The sequence below is a fragment of the Leguminivora glycinivorella genome, chromosome 18, assembly GCF_023078275.1.
Source record: "Leguminivora glycinivorella isolate SPB_JAAS2020 chromosome 18, LegGlyc_1.1, whole genome shotgun sequence".
Classification (NCBI taxonomy): Eukaryota; Metazoa; Arthropoda; class Insecta; order Lepidoptera; family Tortricidae; genus Leguminivora; species Leguminivora glycinivorella.
The window spans coordinates 15,804,940-15,830,200 of NC_062988.1; the positions used below are offsets into that span (position 1 = coordinate 15,804,940).

Sequence of the window (25,261 nt, forward strand, 5' to 3'; positions counted from 1 at the left end):
TTACCCGCTGGTATTAAAGGACAAAACACGTGTTTCCGAGCTAGTGAGGGGAAAAAAGTTATTAATAATGTTGCAAGTACAACATTAAATTCTCTTTTTATGACTACCCGATCAGTGTCAGGTTCAATCTGTTGTATTTGAAAACTTACCTTTATAAAAACTGTAGCCATATTGATTCAACATTTGCGATCCGAGCAAAGCACGTAACAGTGATAATTTGAGAATTCTTTTTTTTTATGGGATAGGAGGCAAACGAGCAGACAGGTCGCCTGACACCCGAAACACCAGAGGTGTTGTCCTTTAAGACGGTCTTCAAAATTCTTTTACATACCCAGTTCGAATTTCATAACCAAATTTTCCCAAATTATTGGGTTTGACCAATGACCACTCAGGCACTCACCCCTCGCATCGGTAAACCACCACTTAAGGTTAAGACAGTCATGCGTCACCTGCGTCTAGGATATCGTTTAGTTGCCCAAAACTGACCGAGAAATTTGACCCTTGGTCCTTGGTCCCAAGACTCCAGCATAATAAGGCCCTGCTTAAATCAGAAATGAAACCACAGAGTATCACAGCACCACTCATTTACTCAAATGCACACCACGCACTCACACAACAATAACTTATTAACAACTAAACTGTTACTAATTATAAAAAGCGGCATGAAACATGAAGAGTTTAGTACAATCGGGAAGCGATGTAACATTGCTGTTTTCAACCTCAATCAAAATAAAGTAAACAAATATATGCTTCATTTGTTTACTTTATTACCGTTCGTCAATCGCGAATCTACCAGCTTTTACAGAGACAATCGGTATATTAATTGTAATTTTTTTATTAGTCTCCATATTTTGTACAATGTTTAGTTCATGCCCCTTTTCATAATAGAAACACTACAATAATATGACCTGTAAAGGAACTATTGAACTCAGGAGCTGAACATTTTAGTAGCAACTGAAGGAAAAATGGACACTTATTTCTCTGTACCTACATTGTAAAGTGGGTTGTGGGTTGAGGTTGGCCAAAATAAAGATTTCCGCGGTAATTTCCAGCCTGATAGAGTCCAGTGTTAATATTTTATGGTTTAAGGGTATCTAAATTGTTCAAATCACTAAGAAGCGTACTCAAATTTTCAGCTCCTCGTGTTCGATTTCCGAAATTCGTTGTGTCGATTCGTATTTTCACTTCTAAATTATTGATAGCTTTATATAATCTATCAGTTTTTAAAGAAATACAAATTACACATACAGATGTCCCAAAGCACTAGTGTAACAAAACTCATGCCTTCTATTCTTAGTTCACAAATACGACGGATGCTATCGGGACACTAGTGCAATTGGGTTTTTCTATACTCGTATCCTTTATATCTTTACAAATGTATTATTTTGATTAATAGAGGCTATTATTTACACTCACATCTCGCAACACATTTTTATAACTTAAATTAAATACCATTAAAACAATTATTTTTGGTTGAATATTTGGTTCGGCAAAGGTCATTTCAGCCAAGCGTTTAAAACGTTCAAAAATCAACAACACACGTGTTGTATTGTAATTGATCTTATTTGTCCGAACATTTATAAACATAAGGTTGAAATATAACAGATATTAGGCTCTTTAGGATCGCATTTGAACGCGTTTCACTTTATAGGTTTTATGAAAATGTCGCCTTGAACGTTGCTGCATTTTGATTGTATGCAATTCGATCCGCTCGGTTTTAGTTATAGTTGCGACCTAGTATAATACGAAACGCGGTAATCAGTCAACTCTAACAATCAAGTACAGATGACACACACTTATTATGCATTTACCTACCTAACCTCTGACGCGCACAAGTTTTCAGTGTCATTTTTAACGTGACAATATGTTTTTTTTAAATTTCAACATTGTTTTAGAACTCGAACGTTATTGGCACTTGAATTCTGGTCAGAATTTGTTATTTTCTTGGAAGTTTTACATAATAAATTAATTTTTAAGAGTTCATTCGATAAATTAAAATGACTACATATCTGTTTAACTAGTTTGCGTCGTGGCGTGGGTGGTCGCACTAGTAACACTGGTCACATCGTCCTGTCTGGTTGTTGCGGTGGTCGCGGCCGCGGTCTCGGTAGATTCGAAGCTCTCCGCCGAGGTGGTCTCAGTCTTGTCTGATCGCGACTGGAACCCTGCGAAGCCGGTGTTCCCGTGCACGGTGACGGTGTGGTGTGGCGTGCTCGTCACGTCCGCGCCCGTCATCGACGGGCTGTACGAGGTGTAGGAGCCCGCGTCCGAGATGTAGCTGTAATGGAACGGCTGGCTCAGCTGGCTCAGGTACGCAGAGGGCTGGCTGTACACTGGAACATCGACGGGATACGACACTTTAACCGGCACCGGCTTCTCCGCCGGGAACGGCCGCGGCACGTACACCGGCACCTTTTTCTCCACTTCCACCTTCTGAGGCACTATCACTCTATAAGGTACCGGCACCTTCTTCTCCACTTCCACGGGATAGGGAACTTTCTTCTCCACCGCCACGGGGACCGGCACTTTGACCGGGTACGGCTGCGGGACCGGGACCTTGACCGGCACGTGCTTCACTACCTCGATCGGCTCCCTCACTTTCACTTCCACCGGGTAGGGCACTCGGGTCTCGACGGGGTACGGCTGGGGCACGAGCACTCGCACCGGCACCGGGTACGGCACTTTCTTTTCGACGGTCACGTTCACCGGGTAGGGGTGGTAGACCGGTACCGGGACCTGGACTTGCACCGGGTACGGTACCCTTTTTTCTACTATCGTACCGGGCACGGGTTGTGGAACCGGAACCTTTACTTCCACTTCTTTCACTACTGGGACTTGATGATATACCGGGTACGGTTTCGGAACGTACTCCTTTTCGATCACTTTGTATGGAACCGGATGGGGCACTTGCACTTGAACCGGGTACGGGATTCTCTTCTCCACTTGCACCGGATACGGCACGGGCTTCTCCACAATTTTGATCTTTTCTACGGCTACGGGCACTTTTTTCTCTATCGTGACCGGGTAAGGTTTGGGCACTTCGACTTTATACGGGACCTTGACGGGTTTCTCGACGGTTTTGATGTATCGGTGATGGTGGTGGTGGTGGTGGTGCTTGATCCTGGTGATGACGCGCGGCTGGCCGCTGCCGTCGGGGTGCAGGTCCCCCAGAGCAAACGCGGGGACGTGTGGGCGCCCGCCGGGCTTGGGGCTGTAACCAGGAAAGACATGCATGTTCAGTGGCCGCTTCCGCTTGCGGAAGAATACCATCTTTTTCCTCCCGCTGGCCAGGCCCTGACCCTGCGGCGGCACCGGAACGAGTCCGAATGGTTGAAGGTAAACTGTGCGCTTATTGGTCTCTTCAGGTCTGACTTCACGGTTTTCCGAGTTTTCCTCGGGACTTGTAAATTCGACGTCGCCGTTATCGGATCGCTTGGATATCGATGTCGGCCGGATGGGTCGGGCGGGTCGGCGCTTATTGTTATTGTGAAATTTGGGTTTGTTGTTAGGATAATGCGAAGGTACTATGGGCACCCAGTCGTTGGGTTCTATTCTGGTGTAGTTAGTGTCGTAGGCGGCGGTGGTGGAGGTGTGGTTGGGCACCCTGGTGAACCGGCGGACGCCGCGCGTGACCGTGAGCGGGGCGAGCGTCGTGGTCGGCCGTGCCGTTCTGTTTGTGGTGGTGTATTGAAAGCGGTGGTAAGTCGCGGATGCAATTTCTAGGTCTGTGCTAGTGCTTGTGCTGTTCAATTGTTCCTTTTTAGTTGTGAAATTGCTCGCGACGGCCGCTGTTTTGCTGTGAAATATGTTTTTCTCGTAGTTTTTGGGCCAGATCCTTTTGTTCCTCAAAGGTTTCTGGGTGGTGGTCGTGGTCGTGGTAGTGGTGGTGGTGGTCGTGGTGTTGCGCTCGTAGCCCTTCGGCGGCCTCACTTCGTCGGCGCGTATGCCGTTTATGGTTTCGATAGGTACACTGAACTTGGGGGGAACTTGTTGTACCGGAACGCGCACGGGTCTGCCGCTGGAGGCAGCGAAGGCAAGCGGTTGACGGTGGAATGCGTGGTTTGCTTGGTATAGTGGTAATTTCTGTGGAGGGGAATGACTCTGTACAAGTTGTTGGAGTGTCTGATGTTCAGGGGTTTTTTATAGACATGTCGCGGAGGCGGACCGCTCAGCCGGATGGGATGGAATGGTCTGGGTGGATGCTCGATGAGGTTCTGTTTCTTTTTGTCTGGCGCGGGATGAGGCGGCTTGCTGGGCGGCCGCTGCTCGGGCTGCGTCTGGTTGGCCGGTGGTATGTGTGGTTGGTCGAGGGGTACTACGTACTTGGGACCCTCGATTATCGTGACCGCTCGGTTCTTGACCTCGTCGGCGACCTGGTCCGCCGTGATGATGTCATCTTGTGCCGTCGCGCCACCTTCATTGACGACGATCACTAACGCTATGATCAGGAATGCCGTCTGGAAAGAAAACGTAAACTGTGTTAGTTCCTCGTCGTGAATACTTATGCATACGGTACATTTTTGGAAAACCTTTTTCATAAAATAATTAATAAACTATTATGTATGGCATGAAAAAGCACCCAACGTTACCACCAGCCATTACATTAAACCATTTAGAAAGAATTTCCTTCGCACCTCTTTACATTCCTAGTATGAAACAAACTTCCCAAGAGTTATTGACTCGTATTACTACTGTACAGTCTTAAAAAGCGGCTAATGACTCCATAACTCCATTCAATTGCTACTTGTCACGTTAATTACGTTTACACACAATCAATCTTAAAAAGTGTAACATAGCGCCTTATGAATGTTACATGTTTGCTTTTTAGCCACGTTTAATACACGTATCGACAACGGCGTGTATATATCAGGGCAAAGACTCCGTATAGACTACAAAAATATTTAAAAAATGAAAAAGTTGTAAGTTAGGTACTATTATGTTATGTTGTTTAGGTTTTTTTTTTCTATAGCCTAAATATTTGGTTAGGACCCCTTCCGGGTAAAGGCCTCCTCCAGCTCTTGCCATCTATTCCTGTCTTGCGCAGTATTGGGCCAATCTTGATCTGTTTCCCGTAGTTCATCTGATAGACAGATATCGTCTAAGAAAAAAACGTACCTCAGTACCTTACAGAAAAAGGTACGGTGGCCTAGATGGCATTACACCTTTGGGGTACGCTCAGCTAGATGGCGCTAATATTAATATTTGACATTTTAAAACATATCGAGCTAAGAATATGGGCCAAATCGTCAAAACTGTGATTACACATTTTACTTCGACAGTAACTCTCTATAATACTCGATCCTCTTTGATCAGGGTAGTCAACATCATAATCGTTTAGGCTCTCCCTATATCCCTCTTCTGTATTTTCTGTAGTAGATGCTGCGTTTCGATCGCGTCGAAGCGTCAACAATTGACACTTCGGCCACCGGCTGAGCCGGCAGTGTCATTTATGATGACGCTCTGATTTGACAAATGTAACCTTTGATTAGACGACAATACGATCGAATGCACGTGCCTTCGTGAATGAAACGATACCTACCTAAATATTTATAAATACAATTACACATGCGTTCACGCACCTTTCATGCGAATGTGATATTTAAAATTATTCACCGAAGTTTCGGTTTCTGCAGGTTTCGCCAATTACTGTCCATGTAAGAGTTTTGAATGATTTATAGTATTCATACAGTTAGTTTTCATTAAATTTATATCGACACGGATATACAGTGTGTAAGCCTTATACGGGTGATAAATTAAACCAGAAACCAGATATACAATTCATTGGTTTAATTTTCTTTCCATAATTATAATTTATGAAAATTTCTCAGCTGCAAGGATAATTTATATAGGATTTACAATCTTCATACTAAGAGTCGTACCTATATTTTTTGTGGCGCCACCTATTAAATACTATCATAACTGGGTGAATTAACTTTTTCTTGCCTGTTATTGCCATGGTTAGTGTCCCCTGAGTCACGCTGGTTTTATGCAAAATTATGCTACTGAAATTATGCAAGCATGCATATAGTCCATGTTTGTAGGTGGCAAATTAAGGAAAGGGAAAGCCTTTTCCTTAATTTGACTATGTTAGCCTTTGTTAACACCAGAAAAAATGCATGTTTGCATAGTTTAATTAGCATAAAACCAGCGTGACTCAGGGGACCGTAACCATGGCAATAACAGGCAAGTAAAAGTTGATTCACCCAACTACATTGATGATGCCTAAAAATTTATTTTTTTCAAAATGTGTGTTGACGTGATATCATGATATTAAAATAAAGAAGCATGTCACTTGTTCTTATAAAAAATAAAAACGCGCAAAAATATTTTGGGAAAATATGATTTTGGCCACTTCCAGGCTGCGAAACAGCGCCATCTAGTTTTAAAGTCTAAAAGGCCCATATATTTCAGGGCTACGCTTTTTTGTATGGGCTTGTCTGTCCCGGTATTATATGGTCCTTGCTCAGCTGCAATGTATGTACTATCAACTGCAAAAGTGCATGGAGAAATTATGAATGAATTGGTTGATAAATTGGCCAAGCACTTTAGCAGCTGATAGTACCTACCTACTGTAAACATGGTTGCGATTTGCGATGGCAGTTAATGACATACGCGATACGAGCTTTTGAAAGTAACTGTCAACGAGCGTTTCACGCAAGTGTGTGTTGCGGCCTGCGGGCGGAATTATTATGTATGAAGATATTTTTTATTTCACTTCTAAGTTAAAGTTATTTCATTAAATTTAATATCGTATGTCAAGTGATCAGGTAATTTATTTGCTTTCATGTAGTACCTACATAGGATCTTATAAAATAGAAGTTTCATATATGAGCCAGCGCTGTATGGTAATCTTAAATTCCTATTATACTAACCACCGTTAAGAGATTCACCAGTATTAGATTTACACACTGTAGACCGTGATTACTTTTTGTTAATGAATTAATGATGCATGTAACTGCGTCGAAATAAGAAATCGAAAGGTAATCAAAGTCTATATCCCGGTTAATATAAGTCTAATTGTGTCGGTGTTGGTACTTATCACGTTCAGGTGGTTTTCTATCATAATAAGTGAACTCTAATTATTAGATTGTCTCTGTTTATTAGAAAAGGCGTGGCCTGACTCGCACGCAGCCGATTTTTTATACTAAAAGTACGAATTAGAAGTGTCTAATTGTTGATAAGTGTTTTTAAAAACGCACAGATAAAGTCGTTATATAGTTATAACCCTAGGGATATAATTATATGTCTGTAACATAGTTAAACGAAGATTTATTGCTATCTTACTAGGAATATAACTCCTAATATTACTAGTTTATCAACATAGTTATATGACTGATTCAGTTTAAAATGATTGTAGACAAGTGTGGCGGTGCGGCGGAGGTATAGTTATAACCCTTATAATTATATGCGTTAAACAAACAAACCACAGTGAAGAATTGTTTAGGGCAAAATTTGTTAATTATTTCCAATTCAATGTGCTTATTCTCTCTAAACCACAGACGGATGGACAGAGTCGCGACATAAGGGTTCCTTTTGATTTTTTGGTATAGAACTATAAAGAACCGGGACTTCATTCCAGTCCCACCACTTAGAAAAAATTATATAACTTAGTCAACCGTATTATAAATATTCCTAGTAAGATGGTTATGAATCAAGCTATGTTACGGCATATAATTATATCCCTAGGGTTATAACTATCCTCTGCCGCACCGTCGCAACAATCATTTCACTTGAATCAGTATATGACTATATGAGTAACGTATTATAGTTATATTCCTACAAGATAGTTCATCGCTTTCGTTTAACTATGTTACGGCGTATAATTATATTCCTAGGGTTATAACTATATAACGGTTTTATCTATCTATACATACATATCTAAAACGAGCGAATCTATCCACGGTGTTTAGTAAAGGACATAAGAAATGTAATTAGATAACTTTTACTTAGAATTGGATTTAAAATTGTATCCGCAATATAATGCACGTATGCTCGTGTTAAACGCTTATTGACAGTTACTTAACTGTCACCGCAACCACGTTTACAGTACAATGCTGCTGATAATTAAATAAATAAGAAATATGACTTAATCTTAATCATTGATAACATTAATCAATTATATGTCTGGTTTAATGTATTGCCCGTATAAGGTTTACACACTGTATAGTTACATCATAAGGACTGTTTAAACTACCGTCTTAAAAAACAAAAAAATAATAGGAGGCAAAACAATCCTATACAAATACTGATAATATTAATCTGTGTTCAAAAATCAATGCTCTAGTTTTAAAATCCATGGACTAATCAGTCTAATACTTCTAAACAGTATTAATGACCTATTAATCAAATTTGAAAATTAATAAAACTGTTTACTCACATTTCTATATGTCACCACACTACTACACATGATTAGATCAATTTCACTACTGGCGTCGATGGCGAAAAGATAAATAAACACACATCATTCGTAGTAAGTGACTGTTAACTAATAAGTGATAACGATTCGCTCTTATTTCTCAGTCGTAAGGTTTTAAAAACGAAACAATACTATGATCATGATCTATGATATGCTCGTAAACAAAAGTGTTTATATTATTTCAGTGATTGTGTAATTGAATATCTATTGTTAAAGTTTTAGCCGATTGTGTTTAGAAATGGTATTATGCGTTACAAACGCAAACATACGTTAGAAAAGCGTGAATATAGGAATCTATCTAAGTTCCACTTGCACTAACGAAAATGGGTTAACCCACCATTTTATCTGGAATTTGACAGATGACAGCCCACTAACCCTGAGCTAAGTGGGGCTAATACCTTTTCCCCTCACTAGCTCGGAAACACGTGTTTTGTCCTTTAATACCAGCGGGTAAAAACGCATTTTATCCACTAGTGGGTAAAGTAATTTGACCTTGAATAAAGTCAAATTAACTGCTTTAAAATTGATAAAAGTAGGTGAATCTAGTAATAACGCAAGTTCAGGATTCTATTCTCGAACCACTCGCTTCGCTCGTGGTTCAACTATAGAATCCTTTCACTTGCTCGTTTTTCAGTTCCACACTCTGCGTTAAAATACAACTTTGCCCCCTTGTATAACAAATAACTATTAAACGAGCAGTTCTTGGACATGTTTTACAGCACGGAATCGCAATTCCTTTCGATTAGTAGCCGATACCTGGAAGCTAATACGACTCCAAGTTCCATTAGCTACTAATTATTAATCAATCATAAGACCATAAAGTATGTACCTACCCTATTGTATGAGTCTCTAAAACTACCCCCCTATTAACATTATACATGTTTGCCTGTCTGTTAGTGTTAATTTTAAGAAATTTATAAATAAATAAATTAATTTTTTTTTCCTTAAATTAACATGATGTAAGTATATACATATATGTAGGTTTACATACATAAACCGGCGGTCTCGCAAACAGTTATAGGTAACAATTTTGCCGATGTTGTCGGTATTATCGAGTTTCCAAGTATTTACATACATACATACATACATATAATCACGCCTGTATCCCATAAAGGGGTAGGCAGAGCACATGAACTACTAAGTTTCTGTGCCACTCTTGGCAAAAAGGGGTTGAAAGAAATCCAAATTGCGACATTGCAGTGACAACATTGACAGTGACATTGAGTGAGTGAGTGATTGCAGTCCAAGTATTTAAAATATTAAAATTTTGAAAAAACCTCCGCCGAAAAGACCGCGACATAGTGGGCCGATTTTTATGAAACATGGCTAAGAACACTCCCGACTAACTCAGCTTTCAGACAAAAAAAGCGTCAGGGGTTGAAAAGGAATGTACAGTCACAATAACACAAAAATCTCTTGATACTTGTACAATACTTGTCTTCAAAAACAAATGACAAAATTGGGTGAATCAAGTTTTTCTTGCTTTTTGCAAGAACTGCTCTTACTTATTATTAGCTCTACTTTTGTGAGTTTTAATCTGGCCATATTGAATAAAGATCCTTATTTTACATACCAGATTAGGGAAAAATTATAAAACGATTTATTTTTAATATTGTCTTCGGTTACCGCGATAGTTACCTACTCATGAAATAAAACTATGGAAACGGATTAAATCGCGTATAATGAATTTAAAATACATCCCGACGTTTCGAACTCTTTACAGCGTTCGTGGTCAACGGGTGACTGAGGAAAAATTAAAATGTACAAAAGCTACCCACATACAAGAAAAATATTAACGAACCATGACCACAAATAATATAGATTTCTAAGGCAGGTTCACACACTAATAAAGCTAGTTATAGTTATACAATATTCAAAAAATGCACACGATGATGGTATGCGATTTAATCCGTTTCCATAGTTTTATTTCATGATTTATTTTTAATTAAACTATATGTGACCCAGTGGAAGAGACACTTTTTTCATACAAAAGTGAGGGACAGCTATGTCCACTGGGTCACTGCTCGAAACAAATTTATAAATAACCTAACCACAAAATTAAAATTTTGAAAAAACCCCCGACTGCGACATAATAGACCGATTTTCATGAAACATGGCTAAGAACACTCCCGACTAACTCAGCTTTCAGACAAAAAAGACTAAATCTAAATCGGTTCATCCGTTCGGGAGCTACGATGCCACAGACAGACACACACACACAGACAGACAAACAGACAGACAGACAGACAGACACGTCAAACTTATAACACCCCTTCGTTTTTGCGTCGGGGGTTAAAAATAGCAAGTCCTATAAAAACATGTTGTATTGCGTAGTTTGTGTATCTGTCTTTAACATAATAAGTATAAATTAATTAATTGTAAAATTCTTAATGAGATTAAATGATCTTAAACCTTAAACCTTATCTTAAACCTTTATTAAATTTTCGGACCACATGTAGGTAGTTGAACTAGTTGAAGTATGCGAAATGTTTCCTGCAAAGAAAAGTTGATTCACCCAGTTGCATTTTACCCACGAGAGTGCAAACTAATTTCATACAAATTTTAACTTGACGAGAATTTTGCCCTCTTGTAAAATAAATAAAACTATTTTTTTCGCATGACACGCCTCCGTACTAACTTGAGAGAGGGGATCGATTAATCGTTAAGGTACAGGGGGGCAAATGTAAGTGGTCCATTTTTGCCATGTTTTACAATGTTTGCATTATGAAATAGAGTGTCCACCGGTTATATATGGTAGGCATGTTCAGTGAATATGTACATGTACAACTCAACATCATCATCATCCTCCTTGCGTTATCCCGGCATTTGCCACGGCTCATGGGAGCCTGGAGTCCGCTTTGACAACTAATCCCAAGATTTGGCGTAGAACTCAACATCATAGTGTAATAATGGAAAAAAATGGATTGGTTATAATTGCCCCCTCCAGTCGAGATTTGCCCCGCTGTACCTTATATCAAGTAACATGCGATATTCGTCAAAATTGTTTGCAACAACTCATAATGTCATTTCGAACGATATTAGAATAGAAGATGGAATTCCTGTTTCTCAGAGATATTCTACGAGTATTTTTCATATCCTAATGTAAATTAAGATTTGACTACAAATAAAGGACGAATTTGACTCCATGAGTTTTATCAATAATGAACAATGTATGATTCGGAAGTTGGTTTATGTTGTCGGATCCCTTTGTTTAACATAGTGATTGAAAATCATAAGGTAAGTATAATGATTGCTAAATTAGCGTTACCTAGTCATAATTCTGAAATGGTTAACTTTTCAGGGTTTTCATTAAGGTCATCTATAGATAGGTTAGGTTACCTACTAGGTTTGTTTTATGGCAATCCTAAAACGTTACGCGTTTCTGACGAAAACCAAATTATGACTAATGAAAATGTGGACAAACGATACTTTACGACTTAATACTTTATGGGAACCATAATTGGGACATTTTTTTTTTCAAAGTTGTCGACCCCACTTTTTTTGTAACATGGGTATTTTTACGCGATTAATACTCAGAATCGCGAGGTCTTTCGATTATGATAGGAGAAAAAAAATGTCCCAAGATTTCCATACCTTTTTCGAACCTTCCATTCCGTTAACCGCCATACAAAATGTATGAAAAAATGGTAACGGAACGGGAAAAAACCTTGGGACACTTTTTTCTCCCATTAGAATTGAAAGAGCTCGCGATTCTGAGTGGAAACCACATAAAAATTTCCAAATCCAAAAAAAAGTGGGATGGACAACTTTGAAAATCAAAGGGCCCAATTATATTGTTCAACCAAAAAATTACCGAATATTCGCATTCGTCGAGATGACGAAACCTTTTGAATGGTTTTAGTTTTTCTTTCCGTAATACAATGGGTGTGCGACTGTGTGTATAGTATAGGTGCGCGTTTTTACCACTTGCATCAGTTGCATCACGTATAAATAGGTAGGTGTATTGTTCATGACTAAAAACGCTACTAGTACAACTAGTAGGTACAAGCACTAATTTTAGAACTATACGGAAAAGGTCCATACTTTCGAGCAATCCAGATTTACAACAAATTGCCGAACAGAATTACGAATAGGTACTCAAAAATTTAACGCCTTTACTTCAAGGCTGCAAGCACTATTAATACGAGTAGATAAAGATAAACTACTCCATCCAAGAATTTATGGATGACAATTTAAAGTAAGTTACCTACTCGTAAGCACAAAATAGACATCCTAATTATATTTAAGTAACTATGTATAATAGTTTTAATCTTAATTGCCATACCCTTCACAGGATGCCATGTGTTCATATTAAAATAATACTATTGTAACATTCTGTACTTACCATGGTAAGCAAATAAATGATTTATGATTTAATTTTCAATTTGAAGATTTAACACGTCTATCAAAGTTTCAAAATAATTGTTGAATAATAGTTACATTACAAACGATCTCTAAAAGTTTATTTATTTGTGACACCAAGCACATGTCTCAATCTACTTAATGAAATTCTTTAGAAATAATTCTGTTTTTAAGGACTTACTTCAATGACTTTCAAATTATTTTATAATTAGATAAACTCAGATTAATTATAAAACAGACGGACGAACCGAGTCGCTCCATAAGGGTTTCTTTTGTACCTTTTTTGTACGGAACCCTAAAAATGGAGTCCCAAGACTCAACATCACATTGAACTCTGTTCACTTCACTATTATCACGAACACATCAAATCGTCCTTTAAACCATAAACCACCAGGAACAACGCTCACAAACCGAAACATCGAAAAATCCTTAAATCACAGCACAACACTTTCACTCCACGTTTTCCCGCCTTTTTCTTTTTTTTTCCGTAGTGATGTACCTACCGATAAGTGTTGCATTGTGCGGCACGCCGGTCACAGTCTTGCACGATAGATACGTAATGATGGGCGCGAGGAAACGCCACTCACTTATATAGCGTCGGTGATGGGTGGCTGAGTTTCGGGACGTGAACTTTCTCTGATATCCACGAGTCATCCCTGGATTGTTTTCGAACTTTTGTGTTCTAAATTTAAAAATGTGTTACTGCTATATCGCAATGCGGCAGTTTGGCCGAAGACGCTTGTCCAAATGGTATCCACGAGAGTCCTAGAGGTCGAAGTTAAAGCGACCTATAGACGTCCAACCAAATCTTGGCAATAAAAAGTTCAAATTTCCGATGAGGATTAAACCTTCGTCCGAACTAATATAATAAGTGTTATGGCTCATCGATGATTCCACCAAGGTCAAGATTTAGGAAGGCACGCGCTTTATGAAGACAATTGGCCGGTGAGCCCTACATTTTTCTAATTTGTCGCCCTTTTTGAATGCCAAAATTTGGTTAACCGTCTATAAGTGTTACTGTTTGTATGTATGCATAAATGCATATGAGCTGTAGGCTAGTACCGGCAACGCGGTACGGCAGTTTGGCAAAAGACTTTAGTCCAAATGGTATCCACGAGACGTAAAGGTCGAGGGTAAAGCGAACTTATAGCTCATTTAGACGATGCGCGAACTCCCGTGCGATTTTAGTTACATTGCGGACTGTTGAGTTTATATACAATTCAGTACACCAATCAAATCCGGCAATGTCCATTATATTGCGAGTTCTTGCACTTTGCAAATTGGCCTTAAGATAGGCAATTGGGCAAGCATAATTTTCATGCCCCGAGGAATTGTTTACTTATTGTAGAATATATTATGTACTAACAATACCTATGTATAGGTTGGTTGGTTGTATTAACAGTCAAATTCCGAAACTGGATGTAGCGCTCTACATCAGCTACATGACGTTCGCGTTATTAGGCCCCAGGGTGGCTAGCCGAATGGCACAATCGCTCACGAAACGAAGCGCTAGTAGATATCTATCTCTATCGCGCTTGCGTATTGGCGCGACAGAGCCAGCAGCGTATCGCTTTCGTTTGGCGTCGGAGAAATGCCATTCGGCTACGGGGCCTGGAGCGCCGCTTTTAGCGGTCACGCAGTTCACGCATTCTTCAATAAACATATTGCCTACGCAATGGCAATGCAATGCTGGAACGCACGCTAAGGGTCACTTTTTTTTCTGTTTTGGCTTTTACTGCCTGCCAATTGCACAGGGTGAATTTGCCAATGTCAGTCTTGGCTTGGTGTTACCGTAGTGTTGACTTTCACACGTGAGGAGAACACAATAATATTGTTCGTAGGTACTCCCCACCACAGCTCCCCAATGGCCAGGCCCTGAATGGTGCTTACAATAGAGTCACCCCTCAGGAGGACCTAATGGAGCTGTGTTTGAAGTTCCTAACAAATATCATCGCCAAATGGAGCGACATTCTACCGGACGACGTTGCGCTTTTAAAGGATCACTTGTACTACCGAAAATGGAGGGTTTTACATGGAGTTTGACAGTTGACAGCCCACTAACCAGTGCAAGTGGCTCTAAGTGTAGGACCGATATATTTTAGCCGCCATCTTTGATTTTTGCCTTTCAAATCCTTCCGACATCCGATATCGGATAATGTGAAAACGCACTAGGGTTGCACCATCTGTTAACGATTTTTTGTATTTCAATCACAGACCAACCCCTATAGACATCTATTACAAGACGACTCGCGGTTGCCAGCCTTCCTAGTATTTGCACTGATATAAGCGCGGGCGCTCGCCGTGCCCGATCAGTATCGACCAAGTAACAGACCCGAAAGCAGCGCGTGTTTTTCGCACAAAAAAATTGGAAAAGGGTATTTTGATGCCTTAAAGATGTCCACCTGTAGTGTGAAATGGTGTGGAAAGGTAACAAGAAGCTCAAATTTAAAAACAGACGGCATTACATTCCACAAATAAGTCATATTTATAATTTATTCAGAGCCGGCATAGGTCAACTTACATTGGCCACTTACGCGTCAGTAGAGGGACAGTCATACTTCTGTCCCTTTTCATCTGGCGCGACTGCCCGCCGTCCTTGAAACGGCCAATCACAGCGCGCTTAACACATTCCCCGCCCGCTCCTCGCACCCCAAACACTGGTGACTCGTATCGCGAACCAAATATACAAGACTGCCACTCTATAGGAGGTTCTCTGTGATTTCAATAGACTTCTTCTGTGTGACGTTGACGTGTCTGTTAACTGGCCTTTTACACTATCGACAAACAGCTGACGGGGCTCAATTTTTTGGGAATGACTTTCAGATATCGGATAGGATGACATCAGAGTATTGAATCACTAGGATGTCATAAGATGCTGCTGAAAACCTGCTGTAAGGCCGGCAACACACAGTCTTAAAATTCATAATCTGATAAAAGGAGTTGTATGCAATCTGTCAGATCAATCTGAATATTCGTAATCTTTAAAAAATAAGAGTGTGTGCGGACAGTTGGTTGCGAAATTGTATGGAAACCGTGCACTCGATCTGATTTTTATAAGATTATGATTTTTTCAGATTATGAATTTTAAGACGTGTGTTGCTGTTGCCATAAGAATGCTTTTTAGTGTAAGCAACCATTATTATGTCTTTTTTAACCCCCGACACAAAAACGGAGGGGTGTTATTAGTTTGACGTGTCTGTCTGTCTGTCTGTCTGTTTGTCTGTGTGTGTGTCTGTCTGTGGCACCGTAGCTCCCGAACGCATGAACCGATTTAGATTTAGTTTTTTTTGTCTGAAAGCTGAGTTAGTCGGGAGTGTTCTTAGCCATGTTTCATGAAAATCGGTCAACTATGTCGCAGTCGGGGGTATTTTCAAAATTTTTATTTTGTGGTTAGGTTATTGCATAGTTATTTTTAAGATATACCTACATCATTCATGATCTTATACCATAAATATAGGCATCTCTTTTATAGGTATTCTATTATGTACAAATTCCAAGACCCGTTATAACTTTTTTGCGGTATTATTTTCATATTGTGTATAGTTTTTGCTGCACTTCGCCGAGTCCCAAATATGGAGTGAAAAGAAAGTTTAAAACCGAAAAAACATGTGTTAAATAGTTTCTATCCGACCAATAATGGTTACAAGCATCTTTCTTTACCTGGTATGTCGAATTGGGGTTGCGCAAAATTTCTAGTACTTAATTTCTATTGTAATTTATTGTAAATACCTGCCTTATGGTTAACCTCAGGTTAACCCTCCATTTTCGGTGGTGCAAGTGATCCTTAAGGGTTCAACGCATTCACTGTCAGATTTCAGACATGGTTGATGATTGATGGTAGAAATGTCTGGCTGTCTGCTTGCTCGAGAGGTGGGATAGTATTTGTGTAAATTAAGAGGATACGGTAGCGAAAATGCTAAAATGGAAAGGAGTCCCCCTTTCAACTTGGGAATTTTAGTTAAATATACAAGTGTTATAAATCTATTATCGAAAAAAAATTGTCCATTAAGAACAACTCAGTCAAAAGATATTTCAAAAAAATCTTTAAAATCGAGGTTCCGCTCTCGACTCTTTCCTCCTTCAAAACTTAATCAATCGGAACGAAATTTGAGAATCTGAATAACAATGAAATGATCTATGTCGGACCGTTTAGCTTTTTTGGTTAATTGTTACCAATCTTGAGTATCACACCTTTTTTTGCGCCACAATGAAAAAGGCCGTTTTTGGAAATTTTTGATTGGCTCTAGAATCTTTAAAAAGCAGAATATCAAAAAAATCAAAACGGTCCGACACAGATAAAAATAATAACAATCTGTGTTGAAAAAATCATTGCTCTATCTTCAAAAACCAGGCAGATGAAATAGTCGAGAGCGTTTGTATGGAGGAATTGACCCACTTGCATGTATCGTCTTAACTATGCCATCTACTCTTCTGCTATATCGCAATTCCGTGTAAATTAAGAAATTTTAATGTTTAATGTGTTCAAAAACCAGGGATGAAATAGTCGAGAGCGTTTGTATGGAGAATTCTTGTAAGAGTTGCAAGCACACATTGGTCGCCCTTAGAAGAAGAATCGAGAATTCGCAATTGGTACCACAGCGGTCGAGTCGAGGTGATCACGTCAGCCGCGATAGATGGTGACCCGGGTTCGATTCTCTGCTTCGCCACGAGTGGATTTGATCGCTTTTTCTTTGGTGTATGGTACCTATTTCAGTTTGTAAATCTTCGATGGGAAAGACATGTAATTGTGATAAAAAAGTAGTTTGTGCCTATATACATACTTTATTGTATTGTTAGTAAATAAGTACTGTCACGAATAACTATGAAGATGACAAAAGTGTAACAGAGTTTTGCGTGCTAGCGGATTTATAGCGAAAATAATTACGTAAGTACTTAAATGTAATCACGTCATGTAAGTATTTACTACTAGTTTCTGCTAAGTTAGAAAAACACACATTATAGTTAGGTAAGCCTAATATGACATAGTTATTACTATTGCACAATTTTAAGATACTTAATATAGACATAACTATACCTACTTTCCCTTCTTATAACTTTAATTTGAAGTTATAATAATAAATATTATAGGACATTCTTACACAGATTGACTGAGTCCCATGGTAAGCTCAAGGCTGTGTTGCAGGTACTCAGGTAGACAACGATTCACGCCGTGGCTTGCGTGGGCGACGGTCGCGCGACGGCGATGCGACACATACGAAATCAAACCTTATTGATATGGAAGTATGAGACGCGACGGCGACGGTCGCGCGACCGTCGCCCACGCGAGACACGGCGTCAGGGTCACTACGCGCTAGGCCGGACCACACTAGTGTCAACGCCATATCCTAGTTTTAAGTGCCAAAGCGAACCCTCTGGGCGCTCTGGCCTGCTTAAGAGCTATTATACCAATCTCCACCCAAGCAACCTACCAACAGTACCAATACGGCTATAAGTGGATATAGGTAATTATGTATTGTAGGTACCTAATCTCACTCGGTCAACAATCAACATACCTCTAAAACTCGCATTCACTGCCAGTGCCGATGTCAATCGTATTTGTAGCGCTACGCTCGTAGTCGATACCATCGTTTTCCCGATTGTCCTCTACCAATACCAAGAGTCTACGAATAGAGAACCAATTATTTTTTTTTTCTGCAAAAATTTCATTTTGGCACAAGCTTTTATCGCCCTTTCTTTCAACAGTCATCTACTGCTCTCCGAGACGTTTCTAAAAAAACTCCATACTCGATGGGGATACGAATACACGACATTTCATAACAGAGTTACTATGACCACCTTTCTGCTCCATCATCAGATCAGCTCCATGATACCGTAATATTGCATTGTCACGTGATTTACATAATTGTGTACAAAATTTCAGCTCCATCGGAAACCGGGAAGTGGGTCAAATTTAGCTTCTACGTTTTGACCCAAACTAACATACTAACAAGGCAAGTGGATTAAAAGCTTGTAAAAATTAATTTTTCGTAAGGATTTTTGAGATTTTTTAATTAGTCCAATTATCCCGTTTGGAAATTTTATTAGTATCATATACCTGCCGACGTTCCTAGACATGTACATATATTTAATCGTTCACAAAACACATCAACAAAATTATCAATAATCTAAAAAAGTTCAACAACACCTAAAGAATGATTTACCACAGCTTCAAGGTGAATGGTCGCCCGTATTCCTAGCGAGGGCCATTCATCTTCAAAACAACAGTTAATAAAAAAAGACATGTATATGTCGCAGTAAGATAGATAAAGCCGTTATATAGTTATTACCCTAGGGATATAATTATATGTCGTAACATAGTTAAACGAAAGCGATTTATTGCTATCTTACTAGGAATATAACTATAATACGTTACTAGTTTAGTCAAATAGTTATATGACTGGATTCAGTTTAGTGAAATGATTATAGACAGGAGTGCGGCGGTACGGCGGAGGTATAGTTATGACCCTAGGGATATAATTATATGAGTTAAACAAACAAACCACAGTGAAGAATTGTTTAGGGCAAGAATTCGTTAATTATTTCCAATTCAATGTACTTATTCTCTCTAAACACACAGACGGATGGACAGAGTCGCGACATAAGGGTTCCTTTTGATTTTTTTTTGGTATAGAACTATAAAGAACCGGGACACCCGGTTCCAGTCCCACTTAGAGACGTATTATAATTATATCCCTAGACTAAGTTTAATCCAGTGATATAATTATATAACTAAACTAGTACCGTATTATAATTATATTCCTAGTAAGATGGTTATGAATCGCTTTTGTTTAGCTATGTTACGGCATATAATTATATCCCTAGGGGACATATATATACATCACAGATTTTTGACTTTATTTACAACATGTCAAAATTCAAATTTGAACAAATTTCTGGCAAGGTCATCCATTTAAGGGTTAAGATGGAAGTACGCTTTTTCTTGGAGGTACGGTTCATTTTCATCGTGCGAGAAAGGAAGTTTCTGGATCGATCGATTTCAGGATCGTGATTGGCATTCCTCAAAGAGGCATTTTAATGCCTCGCGGAATGAATGCCAGGCACGAAGAAATCAAATTATTTGTATAGATTTTTTTAGCTCTTTTGTTAACTCCCTCTTTCCATTTGATTGACTCTGTTTTAACTACACGAAATTACAAATGTATTAATTAACGAATAAACACGTAATGTTCAACTAAACATCAGATAACGAAAACTATAGTCTTACATATAATACAGCAATTAAACGATTTATAAAACTGTCTAAACCGAGCATCGAACTGGTGTTCCGTTTCCGCTCTTCCGCAGTTACGCAAGCATGTAAATAGTGCACGCACATTTATACAGCCGATTGATTCAGCTATGTTTAATTGTAACGGAAAAAGTGAAAAACGTTGCTATAAGATATGATTGGTCAGTAAAAGTAATAACAAATGCATTAATGCGACACAGATTTATTGACAATGTTAACATTAATAAGTATTTTTTCATGACACCCGCACTTTAAATGTGCTATTGCACGCAGGCGGAGCGGGAGTTATAGAAAAATCGTTCTCCCAAGGGAATAATAAAATTTCTTGTATCGTACTAAACTTTTTTACATCTATTTACATATTTTTTACATTGCGAGTGTGATGAAAAACATTCTGTGGAACTCGAGGAGTATGAATATTACTAACGAGAGTAAGTTAAATCGCGACGGCTTGCCGGAGCGATTTAAAGACTCAAGTTAGTAATATTCAACTTCCTCCCTTGTTGCACAATGTACTATTGTCACACTCGCTCGTAAACGGTGTTATTAGGTACATGCCTGCATACTGATACGTAATGAGGTATTTTACCACCCTAGGGCGGTAAAGTGAATACCTGGGTGGGGCCTTCCACGACCTGTCAAAAATTACAAGATGGCGGACGGATGTTCGAAATGTAGGTATTTCAGTACATTTAGTTTAAAACTTGGTGGCGGGCGGCTAAAGGATTACAACAAACTATAATTATTAAAGTCCTCCGCCTTTGGCGTCGGGCTTCAAACAGTCTCTCTTTCGTGATCCTTCACTTTCCGCCCTTAATACACAATGCACTATTAGAATTAGAATCAAGAATGGTACAGTCATTTGAAATAACAATAAATGTCGTTTTGTTACTTCTCGAAGGGCGTAAAAGTATGTGACACGCGTCCTATTACGCACGATTACGACGTAACGTATCGTGTCAGACATTTCTGCGGCCTTCATCATCCTCCTTGCGTTGCTCATGGGAGCCCGGGGTCCGCTTTGGCAACATTTTTGCAGCCTTATTATATTTTTAACAATATTTTGATTCACCTTTGTTTAATTGTTTCAGTGTACATAACCGGAAAGTGAAAAGCGTTAGTACCTACCTAAAGTTAGCACAAAAATTATGTATAGTAGATAAACTTCTGATCATACGCTTAGTTCATTTGAGTTACCGATGGGTACGTATGTTATAATACCTACCTATTTAAATTACCCGACTACGGCAACCACAGAGAACCTCCTATTGGCAGGGTGCAAAGCGGGTGGAGGGGGTAGCTAAAACGATCACAGCGCTCACTACGGCCAAAATTGACATCTTAGTCGCTGACTTGCGCTGTCAAATACATATTGCAGTAAACATTTTCATGTCCTTTTTGAGATAAATTTAATACGGGCCCAGTAAAATTTGTTATGGCGAATTGTAATAACTCCGAGAAAAGTAGCGACTAAATTCTAGTTATTTCCAAGACCGTGGTGGAAACAAAACCACCATTTAAGTGAATAGTTGCCGTAAGAAGAAAAGTGTCGTACAATCTCTAAAGTTTTACTTAAAGTGCGTAATTATTTGATACAAGTATTGAATTGAATTTACGGTGAATTTATAGTGCAAATTTTATTGGAGGTAGAAAAGCCGACGTGGAAACCAATCCCAGTTATGTTCGAAAATCATTTTATTTGTTTCCTCATCTGTGCTCCTGTTTACAAATCGAAACGGATTGACGAAAATGCGTAAATATCGAGGTTTCAATGGGAAGAAGGAGCACGAGAACAATAGAAGCAGAAGTAGTCCATCCACTGAAGGCTTATCACATTTTAAATAAAATTCCTGAGAACTTATTTCATCGCATTCATGATTGTATTTGATGTGATATCTCGTAAAGTGGTAAACCTCCAATATTTTCAAGTAAATGAATAGTTATTTGTTATACAAGGGGGCAAAGTTGTATTTTAACGCCGAGTGTGGAATTGAAAAACGAGCAAGTGAAAGGATTCTATAGTTGAACCACGAGCGAAGCGAGTGGTTCGAGAATAGAATCCTGAACTTGCGACTTTTTTAACACACGAGAAGTAAAATACATTTGCACCCGAGTGTAACACAAAACTTTTCCCCTCATTATAGCGAGGAAACTACAACGCAAAAAATGCGTTTATCACTGCTTCCAGTAGTTCCAACTGGATTCGTGTGGTGGTAAATCATATTTATTAGTAGATTCACCTACTTTTATCAATTTTAAAGCAGTTAATTTGAATTTATTCAAGGGCAAATTACTTTACCCACTAGTGGATAAAATGCGTTTTTACCCGCTGGTATTAAAGGACAAAACACGTGTTTCCGAGCTAGTGAGGGGAAAACAAGTTTTTGTAATGTATATTATAATTAAACGTTATTATAGCTAGTTTGTTTTTATTTTGCAATAAACCTTGTATCCTGCAATGATATTTATAATACCTATAGTTAGCCTATGAAAATGACAGGATAGCAGTGAACTGATCAACTATTTCAAAAGCCAATGATATATTTATACTTTATTGCACATAGGTATAAATGGTGGAATAATGTCTTCAATCTGTAGAAAATGCCCAGCAAGCTCCAATTTATTGCCTTTATTCATCGTCTCAGGTTGGAAAATGATTTCGTGAGCGATGGTACGAAACCCCGTTTTAGTCACCAGTTTCTTAATTTCTCACTGAAAACAACGATTTTAATGTTATTGGCGATAATGTTGTAACCACCATCGTCCAAAATTGTCTAATGTAGTAAAATATCACAAGATTTCATTAATTTTTTCACAATGTTTACTTACTTCTTGCTTGGCAGCGGTTACAATATTGTCACTGTCACGTGGCGTTGTCGTCGCGCACGGTCCCAATAGAGTAGCATTCTTGTATATTTTGTTCGCGATACGAGTCACCAGTGCCAGGGGTGCGAGGAGCGGGCGGGGAATGTGTTAAGCGCGCTGTGATTGGCCGTTTCAAGGACGGCGGGCAGTCGCGCCAGATGAAAGGGACTGTCCCTCTACTGACGCGTAAGTGGCCAATGTAAGTTGACCTATGCCGGCTCTGAATAAATTATAAATATGACTTTTATGTGGAATGTAATGACGTCTGTTTTTAAATTTGAGCTCCTTGTTACCTTTCCACACCATTTCACACTACAGGTGGACATCTTTAAGACATCAAAATACCCTTTTTCAATTTTTTTACTGCGAAAGACACGCACTGCTTTCGGGTCTGTTACTTGGTCGCTACTGATCGGGCACGGCGAGCGCCCGCGCTTATATCAGTGCAAATACTAGGAAGGCTGGCGACCGCGAGTCGTCTTGTAATGGATGTCTATAGGGGTTGGTCTGTGACGGCAACGCAAAAGGAGGGTTATGATACTTATGATTTGTATGCGGTAGGTATGCTGCCCTGTTTGGTATGCGGGTATTTATTTTATTTAATACTTGTACTAGGTACTTAGTTACTTACCTTATTTTCATTAGTTGACGTGAGACCGCTAACTAAAGAACCTGGGTATGGGTAGTTCATTAAAACTTTCTATTCTTTGTTTAGAAAACCAAGTGCATCAGATTTGCGCTTCCGAACGTTAAGCAGGTAAATAACAGTAAGATCCAAATGAAAGGTGAAACGCTGGAATTTGAAGATCGAACGGTTTTCCTTGGAGTCACTTTGGATTCAAAACTGCAATGGCATGCACATATAGCCACTTTAGCTGGCAAACTTAGTTCTGCAGCTTACGCAGTAAGGCGAATCAGACAACTAACAAACGTAGAGACGGCCAGGCTGGTATACTTTAGCTACTTCCACAGTGTTATGTCATATGGGATCCTGTTATGGGGAAAAGCTGCAGACATTCAGGCTATTTTTGTGCTGCAAAAACGAGCAGTCCGTTCAATCTACGGATTGGGCGGTCGAGCATCTTTAAGAGAAAAATTCAAAGAGGTGAACATTCTTACCGTTGCCTCTCAATACATATACGAAAATATTATGTATGTTCGGAAAAATATCCACGAATTCAAGCTTAACAGTGACATCCATAACTATAACACAAGGAACAAACATAAACTTGCTGTGACCGCCCACCGTCTCCGTAAGGTTGGTACGTCTTTCGTCGGGAACTGTACACGTTTTTATAACAAAGTACCAACCGATATAGTGGATTTGCCATTTGACAAATTTAAGGCACGCATTAAGCGTTTGTTGTTATGTAAGGCGTACTACACTGTGAAGGATTTTATAGATGATAGGGATGCCTTTAAGGTGGTTGCTTGTCAATAGATGAATGAAGTCGTATATATTTTTTCATTTTCTCTGCATTGTGTAATTAAGCATACTAGTGTTCAATTGACGTATGAGAACATATTCTCGTCTGATTATATTGTTTTTATTTAAGTTTAGTTGTGGACACTTGGAGACCTTATACATCTCCAAGATTATGTGTTTAATGTTTAATGTTTATCTTACTTTAATTTTATTGTATAAATCTATATTTCCTTCCTTTGTAACATACGAGCACAGAATATAGTGTCTTACAGCTATGTTTTATTATTTTAATAGTATCAATTGTAATTTTATCCACATTTGATCGCAATTAAACCGGTCAAATCTATGTGGGAAATCACTCGCACGAGTTTTTGTCACCGATTAGTCGTAGATTCTTTTATTACTTACTTATACCACAGAATATATAATAGTACAAGTACAGAAGGCTCACGGCTTTGTTGTTCACAAAATGCCGCCATTCTTACCTACATTAACAAACGGACCGCACGTGAGCACCCGACACTAAATTCTATTGCGCCGCGCGAAGGTCTTCACCACTGAATGGGCCGCGAACTCGCGGCCCCCGGCATGTACAGTCAACCAATTGGAACCCTAGGCCGCTGTAGAACTATGTCATAGTGACGTTATACATCAGATTGTAAGAAATCTCTTACTGGTTGTCATTTTGACATGGTTTTAGAGTGGCCTAGGGTTCCAATTGGTTGACTATACTTGTAGCGCGGCGATAGAATCGCGGAGTGAGCATACTTTTTAGATTAGATAAATGCAAATGTAGAGAGGCTGCAGTAACTCTGAGCCAACTCCTTGTTGGTTATCTATCTGGACTGTTAAAGGGTTAAAAAAACAAATGATTTATACACTTATTTATTCTTGAGACGTATTCCAAATACATATACCTATTTAAACAATGTTTTTCAAATGG

At 39.1% G+C, this 25,261-nt stretch overlaps 1 protein-coding gene across 1 annotated transcript in view; it reads right to left on the reverse strand.

The window, feature by feature from the left end:
* Positions 1 to 594: 594 nt before the first annotated feature.
* Positions 595 to 25,261, reverse strand: part of LOC125235792 — a 29,559-nt gene continuing 4,892 nt past the window's right edge. Inside the window, 2 exon segments of the mRNA XM_048142378.1 lie at positions 595 to 4,044; positions 4,047 to 4,553. Of these exon segments, the coding sequence (XP_047998335.1) occupies positions 2,014 to 4,044; positions 4,047 to 4,553 (2,538 nt within the window). The 3' untranslated portion in view covers positions 595 to 2,013.